Consider the following 13,538-nt stretch of genomic DNA (forward strand, 5'->3'; position numbering starts at 1 on the left):
CATCAACTCCATTGCTTTGGGCCTGATGTGAGGCAGAACCTCATGGCATAATGGCATGGGAGAGGGAATCTAAGAAGCAGGAAGAGTAAGAAACAAAGAGAAAGGGGAGGGGAAGGGACCAGGAACAAGATATAGACAGAGGCCATGTCACCCAGGACCTACTTTCCCACCTCCTAGTAGTCCGTTCAGCTAAAATATCAGCAAATGGATTTCAGCATATGAATTAATATCAGGATATCCTTATTAGCAAATGGATTAATCCACTGATGAGGGCAGAACTCTAATCATTGCCTAAAAGCTGCAATTCTGAAACTTGCCTTATTGGGGACCATGCTCACAACACATGAGCTTTTGGGGACAAATCAAGGATGGCAGAGTAGAAAGGACAAACTTTAGGTCACTGAGGACACTGTTGAATAGGTGATCCAATGTCAGTAACCTCCATCTTCAGATTCCTTGCTACATGGAAAAGATATCACCACTGAAACTACTATTAGGTGATTATTCCACTATTCGTTTCTAAACACAAATTATTGCAAAAAAGTACTTTAATGCTTCCTTTGTGGAAACTTAAACAAACAGAACTAAATTCTTGACACCTGACCAATTATACTTGGGGAAGAATATTGAATTTAGGGAAGGAATCTAGAAAAGAATTAACTTCATTTAAAAGGTTTGGTTATTTTAGTCCTAGAAACAGGCACTTTCACTAGCCTTTATCTTTGGTACAAGTTCTGAGGGATGTGTATTGCAGAGAACCTTCTGTATGACTAAATACCACACTAGGAGCTGAGAGATCTAAGATCAGATTAGGGGAGCAAGTCCTGACCTTTGTGCTGATCAGAAGACCTTGACTGGAGGCATTCATAAGGAAGGAATGCCAAGACCTGATTAAGTTAGGGCAATTACTGTGGCAAGGGGACTGCATTTATTAGTTTAATGAATCAGGGAATACCTCTCCAGTGAAGATGTTTACACACCCACAGTCAACCCTGGAGCTAGCCAATAGTGTTAACCAATAGTAGAGGGGTGGGATGGCTCTTGGAAGAGAGAACAATACATCCTCCCTATCTGTAAATGAGGGAGTTGGAAAAGCTGACCCCGTGAGACTCTGTCCAGATCTAAACCAGCTGTGATACTATTAGCAGAGTGCATACCTATCTTTGCAGTTGCCTTTTTTGTTTTTTTGTCTCCATTTTTTTTCTGCTTTACTTTGTAATTTTCCTTTTCTACCTCTGAGCATAGGTCCCTGTGAAAGAAAAAGCTCAAAATGAAAAAGACAGCCCTTAACATAGCTTAGGCTTGGGCTGGGGAAAGGAAATGAAGCTAACATGGTGGCTTGTGAGGATCACTGGGCACTTCAGGGCAGAAGGGAGTGATGCCTTATTCATTAGGTGTATGGTGGACATGCCACCTTGGGGTGAATGATTTGAATGGTTGGACCCTCACAGGAGGTGGTATTTCTCAGGTTCCAAAGCTCAGGCTTTTTGAATAGGAGAAAAATCTTGGGCAATTATATTTTCCTCTGATTTGCATTTTAAAAAAAGTTTTAGTGCCCAAATCCTTACCAAATCTCTCAGCCTCTTGAGGAAGTGACAAGGGTTTTGCAGGGAACATTTCTGAAGAAGAAATAGGCTCTGAGTCTCCCCCATGTCTCATCCACTTTGGTAAATACTAGTTAAAAAATATAACCGCACTGAGAATTTTACCAGATGATTTCTGGAAGCTGACTTATGGACTAATTGGGCACTTTGGCTCTGCCGAGGAACAAAGACTTTTTTATTGGTCTTCAACTGAGGCATTTACCTGTCCGTTGGCGTTGGCTCATTCTGCACATGCTCAGTTGAAGAAAAATCTTCATATTGAATGCAACCTAGCACAGCGGCAACACCCACAACCTTACACCCTGCCTGACCCTGTGCATCTATCCACTCCCTCTAGTTGCATTTTCGCCCTGACAAATCTAACATTCATAGGGAGTATAGAGAACAGAGTAAGTGTTGGGTGTTTGGGGACAATATACAACAGGGCTTAAAGTCTCGTTGTGTCACTACCTTACTTTCTTCTCTCCAGGTTGTCTCTAGTGAGGGAGGCGCTGCATAGATGTTTGCTGAGTTTAGGGCAGAAGCGGGAGAAGCTGTCTCTCTAGGTTACTGTTTGTTGTTGCACGCCTTCCTAGACAGTTTTTGTTTGGTCTTTTTCTTGGACAGTCCTCCACCCCCAGCCCTCATCTTCATTGGAATGACAGTGTGGCACTGAAAGCATCCACTGCCAAGCACGGTCATGAGTGACAACCTCTCCCCACCTCTTTTCTTGCTTTCCCATTCATTAGCATCCTTTCCTTGCCTTTTTTCCCAGCAAAAACTGAGAAAAGCTTCCTGCGATTGCAAAAAAAAAAAAAAAAAAAAAGGTGGAGAGCGTCCGCAGTTGCGAGCATCTCGCCAAAGAACGTGCTTCCGTGGACCCCGCATTCCCAGCCCCTAGGTCGCTGCTGGGCGTGGAGGCGACGACCCAGACCAGCCCTGCCTCAGCAGCTGCAGCCCGCGCGCCCCACTTGCCAACCCCCTGCGCCCTCTAGATTCCCGGCGCCCGCCGGTTCACCGTGACGTGGCCGGAGTTGCACGCATGCGCAGCTTGGCCCGATTCCCCCTTTCCCTGGGCCACCGCCTCCCGACGGGCTGGAAGGGGCGGGGCCTGTGGATCTGGCAGCGCGCGGATCGAAGTGGGAGGAGGGCGCGTATGCGCGAGGCCTCGCGAGCCGGTCGGCTGCTGAGGCTGAGGGGAGGAGCTGAAGACAGCGGCTTCGGCTCCCGCCCGCACTGAGCTTTCGTCCAGCGAATCCCCCTCCCACTCCCGGGCGGGCGGCGGCGGCGGCGGGAGGAGGAGAAAGAGGAGGGAGCGTCTCTGCCGCCGCCTCCTGGTCCCCAGCGCCGATCCGCCGCCGCCACCTCCCTCCGTGGTGATCCTCCCTCCATGGTCCTGCCGCGGCCCCCCCTGTAGCCCAAGCTGCCCCGCGCCGCTCCGGAGCCGGCCTCAGGCAGAGGGAGCGGTCGCGGCCTCGCGGCCCGCGCGGGCTGACGAGCAGAGAGCGCGGCGCCGCGCGGTCCCCGAGGGTCCGCACGCCGGGCAGCGCGGCCCGAGCAGCGCGAGGAGCAGCGGGCGGGCGGGCGGCGCAGGGCCCGGGCCGCCCTCGCTCCCACGCCCCGGCCCCGCCGCCCGCGCCGGGGCGGTCGCCCGCAGAGGAAGGCGCTGCAGTCTCCGGGCCTCGCGGCCCCACTCAAGCGTCCTCAGCACCGAGGGCTCGCGGGTCCTGAAGGGAGGAGGCGAGCCCGGGGCCGGGCACTGAGCTCTTGGGCGCCCCCATCCCCGTTTTCGGAGCCCTCCACGCTGCGGCCGCTGTCCTCTCCGGACCATGGCCGACGACGACGTGCTGTTCGAGGATGTGTACGAGCTGTGCGAGGTGATCGGCAAGTGAGTCTCCAAGCGAGGGAGCGGGAGTGTGGAAAAATGCATTTCAGTGATGCCCGGGAGCTCCCTCACCCGCTCCGGGCCTGCCCCCTGCCCTCTCTCCCTCCCCTCTGCCTCCCTCGTCCTCCTCACCCTGGAGTATTTATAGACGGGTACCTGGATCTCCTCCTAGGAGGGGGTCTGGGGGGTTCTCAGGGATCGGTTGAGGCCAACGAGCCGAGGTCGGCCCCCCATAAGGCGTGGGGCTGGCTGCCTGCATTTTATCTGACGGTTGCACAGGGACGTGGCAGAACCGATTTTATAGTTGCTTCCTAGGAACAGTTGGGGTTATTGTTACCTTGCGTGTACCATAGACCATTTACGAAAAGAGCAGCTTGCATTTCGTTTACTGTGTTGAGAGAGAGAGAAAGAGCGTCCAGGGTTTTTAATTGTGGGGTGTGTGTCTATTGTGCAGGATATTAGACAGATGCCTTTGTGTTCACCCCATGCCCTGATTGGAGGGGGTCATTTAAGACGGGGTACGTCCAGTTTCAGCAAATTCCTCACCGGGTGTAGACGAATGTGCAAAGAGTTGGGGGCACCCGAATTTTTAATGCCTCGTTATGCAATAACTGTTCAATCAGTGCTCGAGGCTCCGTTCCACTGTTGTTGGGATGGTGGTTAGCGTGGTAGAGCCGTCTGCTTTGAGTCACCAGGCTGGTCTAGAATATAGAACTGACAGTCCAAATGCTCATCCTTTCATCTGTGTTGTATAATTACGCTAGGGAAAAGCAGGGAATCAGATTAATCACAGTGCTGATTGAGAATTAAATCTGCAGTTCCTCATCTAATTGTCCATTCCTTAAATCTGTTTTGAATAGTTTCCTTTTCATTCTTGTCAAACAATATTCCAAGTGCACAAATCCTGCTAATTTGCTTGTGAGGGAAAATGCTGGCGATCTGAAGTTGATTTCCTAGCTCAGCGTGTATTCTGTGGCTTTAGAAGTTGAGATAAGATTTAACAGCAATTTTTGCTTATTTAATAGAGCTTGCTAGATAGCTACCATTGGAATATTTTACCTCGTTTTTTGAAGCGATGCTTTATTGTCTATTTTAAGGTCCGCAGTTGGGAAACGAAACCAAGACCTTAGAGCAATTGGCTCTCTCTCTTTTAAGTTGCCTGCAGTACTCAATTTCAATTTGTTTGAGTGCTGATAACTCATTTTTTCTTCCATGTTGAGGTATTACGGTGTTGCCTCACTTGGTGAAATTGTGGGTTGAGCTTGCTACACACTTTACTCAGACCCAGTTGCTGCGAGGACGTGTTACTCCTTGCCCCTATTGTTCAATGACCAGCGTGTCTGTTAGAAGGAGGATATCCAAATGTGTCTGGTAAAGTCGTTGTAGAAGTGCTCCAGAGCAGCGCTGTCCAGAAGATATATAATGAGAGCCACATAACTAATTAAAAATTTTCTAGTTGCCACATTAAATGATTAAAAATAAATAGGTGCAATTAATTTTAATAAAATCTTTTATTTAACCCAATAGATCCAAACTATTAAAAATTATGAATGAGATGTTTGTACATTCTTTCATACTAGTCTTTGAAATCCAGTGTGTATTTTATATTAACAGCACATCTCAAATTCAGATGCTAAGCTAAATTTTCATCAGAAATAACTTGATCTGTTTAGGTTTCATAAATTTGCATGTACAAGAGTAGATTCACATACCCAAGTTGTTTCAAACATACCTAAAAGTTTTTCAGTAACTGAATTGTTTCCTTTTAAATTTAAATTTAATTAAAATGAAATAAAATCTAAGATTCAGTCCCTCAGACTAGCCACATTTCAAGTGCTCCATAGCCACATGTAAGTGGCATAGTTCTAGAGAGAAAAATATGTCCAAATTCTCCTTGATTTCTTTATTGTTAGGAGCACCCAGTGAGGGTAAATTAGGTGTTTCCCCAAATCCCCAAATAACTGTATGTGTGAGTGAATGATGTTTGTTGTGTCTTAGTTATAGCTAATGTAAATGAACCAGCAAAATCATAATTGGAAAATATGAGATTAAAATGTTAATTATATTGGGATGATGAAGAATAGCCTCATTGAATCAATTTTGGTAAGTAGTTCTGATTCCTTAAGGTCTGGAAGGATGACAGTGTGATCTCTTTGGATGTTACAAAGTGGTCAGCATCACATTAATATAGTCAGTATTCTATTGACTTAGAATTGATAGAATATTTTCAGGCAACACCCCCGGTAGAATTCAATTCTTCTGTTGTTTCACAGCTGCATAAAGCTGGAGAATAAGCTAATTTTGAGGCAGTAGGTATTCTATGGCTACCTTAACTACTGTGAACAGTGAAATCTCACTCAGACTTGGTCAGTGCCATTTATGAAATGCCATTCTGTGAAATAATGAATCCAAGATAGCCTTAGTGTTAAAGAATGTAATGATAGCAGTCCTCACCCTGTGTAAAGGTTGAAGGTTTCTCCGGTAAATTGTCTCAGTATATATTGATCTGGAAATTGAAATTCGTTTGAGATTTTTCTAGCAGGGACCTTGACAGCATACATTTTAACTTAGAATTTGTTCAATTATGGATTTAAAAAGAAATGCTTTGAAGATGTTCACTTGCACTGAAAACCTTTTTGTTGATTTCTATCCAAATTCCATAGAATTTTGATTTTTTTATATCAAATTAGTGTCACAAATTGCTTTTCACCACCAAGTCTTAATAGGTTTAAATTTTCACTAAGGCACTTTAAAATAGATTTCACTTTTCAAAACTAATTGGCCACCCACTCACTCCCCTACCTACTCATCCACCGACTCACTCAGCCACTCAGCCACTGTGTACTAGGCTTTACTTGATGGTGTAAAGGAAAGTTCCATTTTAAACCCTAGTGTGTATTTTCCTTGAGTCGAGAAGGACAACCTGAGTTAAGAATGTTTTAAAGTAGAAGATCATTATTTGCAATATATTTTCTTTCTAGTGGCTGTGGCCTTTATGCTTATTAAAGCTGTCTTTGAGGGAACCATATATCTGATTCATTATAAAGATTGAGAGGATGCCATTTCCTTTTTAAAAAATAAAAATTCTTTCCCCTGTGTTTCTTATTTTTGGAAGTCTTGCAGAAACACTTTTGAATGCCTGTTGTTTCCATAACATTTTCCATGTAGCATCTTTCAAGTTACTAAAACAAATCTCCAATAATAGTACCTTATCATAGTCCCCCAATTTTTTTTTCTTTGCACATGCAGCAAGTACTGGAAAAGAAAGATATTATGAAAATCTGGCTTAGTGTCTAATTTTTATGTCATGATCATTTACTGTAGCTTTTGCAAATTGTATACTTTTGTAGGTAAGTACACAATCCGTAACATTACATGAAGGAAATTTTAAGATGATTCATCCAAAATAAAATATAGAAAAATGCATACTTTCTGGGGCAGCAGCTTCTGTGAAGAATAGCAAAATGCACATTATTTACACCTTGTGTAGACTGAATATTTGCCCTGGTATTTAGGATATTTAGTAATTTGTAACTTCTGACTTTCCTGCTCTGGTAGGACATATACTAAAATTGGAATGATGCAGCATGACCCCTGCTCAAGGATGACATGCAGGTTTGTGAGGCATGCTGTATTTGCTTACACCTCAAGAACACTTATCATATTTAATTACAGTTACTTATTTATGGGTCTCTCTACCTAGCAAACAGGGAGCTTCTTGAGGGCAGGGAGCAGATCTCACACATCTTTCTCCATTACTTAACACACTGCCTGCAACCTAACAGTTGTTTGTTAGCTGTGGAATGAATTGAGTAGTTTTAATAAAATCTCATTAAAAGGCAAAACCATGTTTATCAACCTTGGAGCAATTATTGTCCCAAAAGGCTGCATTAGTTTATAGTTATTGTTCTTCACCTGGCCACATATTAGAATCACCAGAGGCTGTTAAAAAAGATCATTGCCAGGGCCCTGTGTCGGAGCAGTGAAATCAGAATCTCTGGGAGTGGGTCAGGTCAGTGGTATTTTTTTAAGCTGACAGAGTCAAATGTTCAACAGTGACTGAGAGTCATTGGTTTAAAACTCAGGTGATGTATATGTAGTATTTAGGGACTGTTTTTTTCCAGAGGATTACAGTTTTTACAAAGCGTAATTAATGTTTTTAGGAAGGCATTGAAGTGAATGGTCTAAAACATGGATTTTTATCTTCTATGCACTCATGTTTCTGAGCCTTGTTTAAGAATTTAGTTTCAGCCTATACTTGTCTTTGATTTCTTGGGCCTTTTAAGGTTCACATTGATTTATGACACTAATCTAATGCTAACATGGTGATTGTCTGATATTTGGAACAATACATAACAAGGATAGCTTCAGTATCAGTTGATGATGGCTTCTCACTAAAATGGCTTAATTTAAGATTAACTTATCAATTTAGTATGGATTGTGTTTGCACACACACTCTATTAAAAGAGAATGGTTGCTTTTGTACTTTAAATTCCGTATTTGTGACTCCAGTAAGGCTATTTAGTAAAGGATTGAGTTAAATGTAGCCTCTATGTAAATACTGGATTAATAATATGTGAAGTATATAATTCAGCATAGAGGAAAATTCTGCTTTATAAATTGTACTAGGTTCTATGAATTTCACATGTATTGATTGGCTCAGTGATTTGGATTTCTAGCACTATCCAGGGAATGTTACATCATGTTGGAGAATCTTTTCTGGAAATTTTAACTAGACATTGTAGGTAAACTAGTTTCTAATGTTAGGAAAAAGTCAAGTTTGAGCCTGAAAGAAAGGAGAAATTTCCAGAAAGGAGTAGTGCTCCATGAAAGAACTGCATGATCACAGTGACAGCCATGTAACAAGGTAAATGAAACACAATCACCAGCTAAATCGCTAGAAGCCCAGAAAGAATCCAAGCCATGGAAGTACAGCTGCACTTCTACAGAGGAAAAGCCTGTTAAACACAGGATATGGATTTCTACAGATGGTAGGCCTCATTGGGAGTGGAGAAGCAATGTTAATTCCTGATGATGGAATTTGATTCCTGGGTCCTTTTGCAGGGAACTGAGCTATTCAGTTGCTTTTCTGCTTCTGTATCTCTTCATGTCCAGTTTTCACAGATTGCTTTAGGAGGTGTCCTTTGCAAATTGTCCTCCTAAATATTTCCCTTAACTTCCATGACTGTGACCTGCTTTGTATACTTGACATATGCAGTTCACTGGCCTCCATTCTTTTTCTGGTATTTGCAGCAGTTTCACCTGATGAACAATATTTCTAATGTCCCTTAAGTTGTGTTCCTGGATCTTTCCTTTCAATTGAAAATTCTTCCATCTCTAGTTCTAGCTCTACTCAATAAATTTAAAAAGTGGCTACTTCTTTTTTTGAGGTCATGCTTAAATTATTGCATTTCAAAACTTTTGCACATTGTAAATGTTCTAGGAACAGTATTTAAAGGAACTTTGACATAAGATTGTCTGAAAATACAAAAGTCTTATAACTTAATGCCTATTTTTATTCTTCCAGTGTTAGGCATATTTTATATATATATATATATATATATATATATATATATATATATATTGTCACATTTAATTATACCCATTTTACAGAGAACAAGGGGAGAAGAGGTGGTGAGTAATTTACCCAAGATCACATGAAATTCCAGGTGATTCTAAAGTCTATTAATTTCATACCACATTCTGCTGCTATTTCAGTTGTGAAAATACTACATTGGGTTTCTTTAAAATAAGACTCATCTTCATTTCCAAAGTTCATTTACTACAAATTTTGATTGTTTCACTTTCTACTTAGATTTCTGAACTCTTCAGTAGATGTTCCATATACTCTTCACTCTTTCATCTATTTATTTTTTGTCTTTCTCTTTAATGAAATAACAGCATTTGTCACCAAACTGACTGATAAATCTGTGTATCCTGTAGCAGAGGAAATAGGGAATCTTGGCCATCTGTCCAAAATATAATTGTTTTTGGAACTTTTTCTTACCCCTTTTATTCTTTAAATTTTTCCTTCTATTCTTCTGCCCCAACAGATGGATTATAATAATTACTCCTAGCTTGCCAAACCAGAAATAGTGGGGTTTCAGAGATAGGTGTTTGTTGCGGTTGGGGTCAAGTGATTTCCACAGGGTAGTTAATCCTATGTGTTGTGATAGAAATACTGAAATTATTCTCTCTGACTCCAAAAACCAACTCAACCACAGTTGCTGAGTCTGAGCATCTCAGCCATCTACCAGCACCGCGTGTCTACGTAATCAAGATACTGAGTTACCTCTGCAGAGTAGGTACCTGTCCTCAGCCACCAAGCTAATAGGATATGCTGCTCTCACATTTTGGCATTATTTTTTAGTTGCACTGATAATGCAAATTCTGGAACCACCAAATAGGGGACTGGATTTATGCTACTAGGTTCAAGATGCTGTAGAACCCTGTCCTTTCTTTATATTCTGGGATCACTATGGTATTATGATTATAGAGCTTGAGTCAGTATAAGGAGAGTCTCTTTGACTTTCTAAACTGGAGTGATTTCATTTCTAAAGCTATAGTAGCTTGAAGTTAATTTGTAATTTTCAATTTTTGAGATTTAATAACATTTTATTACTCTATTACTGATTTTTATAAAGCGACTTATGAAAATAATGATACACATAGTCAATTTTAAAATATAAGTGGTACAGAGGTAAATAGAGAATCTCTTTCCATTTTCCCACCATCTGCATTCCTGTTTTCCAGAAGTGACCATTGTTCAATTTCTTATATATCTTTCTGGAAGTGCTTTGTTTAAAAAACAAAATGGGAGCAGGGCACTGTGGCACAAGCTTATAATCACAGCAATTTGGGAGGCTGAGGCAGGAGGATTGCAAGTTTAATGCCAGCCTCAGCAACTTAACGAGACTCTGTCTCAAAATAAAAAATAAAAATGTCTGGGGATGTTGCTCAGTGGTAGGCTGCCTCTGGGTTCCTTCCCCAGTATCACTATATTGAAATATTTACTTTCCATTAAAAACGGTATAGATGGCCCTGGGGTTGTAGGTCAATGGTAGAGCACTCGCCTAGCATGTGCAAGGCACTGTGTTTGATCCTCAGCACCACATATATAAATAAATTATTAAATTAAAAGTATTATGTCCAACTACAACTAAAAAAATATTTTAAAAAAACAGTATAGCTGATGATCTTTTCGTTTTCATCATTATATCTTTCTCTAACTCTTTACTACCAATATCCTTTGATATGGATGGTTACTTTGGCTTTGTATTGAGTATAAGCTGTTTCTAATTGGACATTGCTAGAAATGTCAGACTGGAATTTGAGTGAGAGGTATGGAATGTCAGTGAAGATTTGGGACTTGTGTGTGGAAGTGAACAATAAGTAAATGAGTTCTCAGGCAGGGGTCATCTGAGCTGGGGGGGTTGATTTCTATTCTGAGTATAACTCCTAGAATCAGAAGAATCAAGATGGTGAGACAGCACAGAAGTTTCAAAATGGGGAAGCTCAATAATGTAAAATTCAACATACTGAGGACCAAGAACAGGTGTGGCTATAACAGAGACAATTTAAAGTACATATCAAAATGAATATAGCATTTAATATTCAGTTCATGATGTGTCCAAAAAATGAGGCTCTCGCTACATTTCTGTAAATGTTGGTAATTTTACACTATCTCTCTGTGAATCTATCTCAAAACTAACATATTCAGGGCCAAAAAAGAAGTAGATTTCTTTTTCTCTGTAATTGTGTTTTATAGATTCTGATGGCTGACTTTTAGATAAAATCATTTGGTTTTCCTAAAATTAGGTCATTTTCATTCCCTTGCTTGTGCTGACTGTCAATTAAATGGGAGCCTTTCATGAAGCGACAAAGTACATTTTTGATACTTTAAATGTACTTTAAGTTGTTGGTATTTGTCAAATCATTGTTATTTTCTTAAATCCTTCTACTATAAGGAACTTAATTTTTTCTTGCCTGAAGAGTTTTAGTCCAGCTTGGATGAGAGTAGTACTCTTTTCCTTCAATCATTCCTCTTTCCACCACCTGCTAACTAAATTTGTTCTTTGGCTTTTTTTTAGTTGTACCCATTCATTCACATTAGGAAATGATTGCTTTGTGGCATTTTAGCCATTTTTTTGTATCTAAGTGCACATTATTTTACTTCAACTTTTTGTGTTCTGTTACTGGGCTGTCGTGCACTCCCCTGCACTGTCGTGCACTTCCCCACTTTTAAAGCACCTTTTTTTTTTGCTTTCTAACATTGTGGTAAGTATTCAAATTATGTACAAGTAAGAAAGATGATTTATTCTCTCTTTCACCACCTTTCTCTATTGTAGTTTAATGATAGCTAAAATACCATGCAGATGTTGAATCTGTGTAGAAAGCTTTTAATCTTGAATTTAGAGTATTTTGGTATATTTAAATCTGGAATGGGAGTTTTACTATTTAACCATATGCAGATTTTAATGTTTATTAAACAAAATGATTATGGTGTTATTAATTCAATTACAGAGGTCCCTAGCCCTGCTATAGTGTGCAGATCATCATTATATTATTGCTATTTTATATACTCTAGTTTGTATTTTTAGGAAACATCACAGATTTTTGGCCTTTCTGCTTACCTTTGATATGTAATTTCCTCTGAACATATGGATCACCATTGCTGTGTGGCTTGTAAGGCAGTCCCCTAAGATCTGGTCTGGTAACCTTTGGGCACAGTGTGGCCATTTTCTTATTTGTAGAAGAAATGATCACGGCTTCACAAGCCATTTGCATGGATAAGTGATTGTAAAGTAAAACATAAGTATTTTTTATTTGTAGAATGTTTGAGCTACTCAAATTACTTTAGGCAGTTATGTTCAAAAGTTTTAACAATTTCCAAATGTGCACTTTCTCAGTGCTAAACACAGACTCTACTACACAAATAATATGGTGAAATGAACATTCTTTCTTACCATGTGTGTAAAATTATTAGCAGGGTTAACATTTATTCCTTTGTATTCCTAGCTGTGAGGTCCTGGGCAAATTAACCTTTCTGGGCCTTAGTTTCTTTATCTGTAAAATGAGATAGTACATACCTTACAGAATTGTAAAGATTGAATAGCATGATCTTTGTAAACTGTTCAAGGATTGTTGTTATTTAATTGCCATTAACATTTTTAATCAAACACTTGGTGTACAAACTCCAGGGAGATCTCTGTCAATAGGAGAAGATGACAAGTAGTTAAATTTAGACCTTATCTAACCAGACCTTGAGTGCTGATAAGGCAAGGGTCACAACTGACTGTTTGCACAGCTATTCTCTATGTAGTTTAGTAACTAATATATAGAATACTCAGTCAGAAGTTGTTGAATGAGTGTGTTAAGTGAGAAATCCAGACAGTGTAACCACCTAGTAGGAAAAGGAAACTGGAGAAATCTTTACAGAGGAGGTGAGGCTTAAGTGATTCTGTCAGTCTTCTCCTTGGGTAATTTAATCTTTTTGGATGGTTTTCTTCATTTATAAAAATAAGAGGAATGCAAGAAGGGAAAGTTAAATCTTAAGGAGGTTTATATATTTAAGAGCACTTTCTCTTAAAAAATCTGTTGTTGCTTCTTATGTACATAGAAAAGACAGTATTCTTTGGGTTTACAGATTTTCATAATTTGTAGGTTAGTTCTAGATTATAATTTTGTTGTTAAAGGAGGGAATTTTGTATCAAACCTTTCACTTTGCCTTTGGACATTTGACAGAGCAATTAACTGTTCATAATGTGAAATTTTAGGACTGAGAAAAGGAAAATTCCAGAATATACACTTAAGAAACAGCCATGTACAGGATTTATGAATGTTATAATATTCTTTTATGCAACTTCCCCAAATTTTATTAGACAGTAATTTGTATATCTTCTTAATAGTGACCAAAATGAGATGGAAATATCTTAAAGTTGTAGTCTCAATATGATTGGGCACTGAACCCAAAGTACCTAAGTCCACAGAAAAGCATTTTATCTACTAAGTCAGGCTGTGTTGTAGGTATAAGGATGATCATGTTAGAATTGGGTGTCTATTTAGAACAC

General features: G+C 40.1%; 1 protein-coding gene and 1 pseudogene across 19 annotated transcripts in view; both read left to right on the plus strand.

Moving 5' to 3' along the window:
* Positions 1-2,752: 2,752 nt before the first annotated feature.
* Positions 2,753-13,538, plus strand: part of Cask (calcium/calmodulin dependent serine protein kinase) — a 349,377-nt gene continuing 338,591 nt past the window's right edge. For 3 of the 19 annotated variants that reach the window (XM_078034937.1, XM_078034943.1, XM_078034947.1), the window contains exon 1: positions 2,754-3,471. In XM_078034937.1, the coding sequence (XP_077891063.1) occupies positions 3,413-3,471 (59 nt within the window). In that variant the 5' untranslated portion in view covers positions 2,754-3,412. Of the gene's footprint in view, positions 3,472-13,538 lie in introns of all 19 variants that reach the window. The other 16 variants (XM_078034942.1, XM_078034940.1, XM_078034939.1 and 13 more) reach the window with 8 other exon arrangements.
* On the plus strand, positions 7,012-7,107 carry LOC120890987 (U6 spliceosomal RNA; annotated as a pseudogene).

Source organism: Ictidomys tridecemlineatus, chromosome X (genome assembly GCF_052094955.1).
Source record: "Ictidomys tridecemlineatus isolate mIctTri1 chromosome X, mIctTri1.hap1, whole genome shotgun sequence".
NCBI classification, from domain to species: domain Eukaryota; kingdom Metazoa; phylum Chordata; class Mammalia; order Rodentia; family Sciuridae; genus Ictidomys; species Ictidomys tridecemlineatus.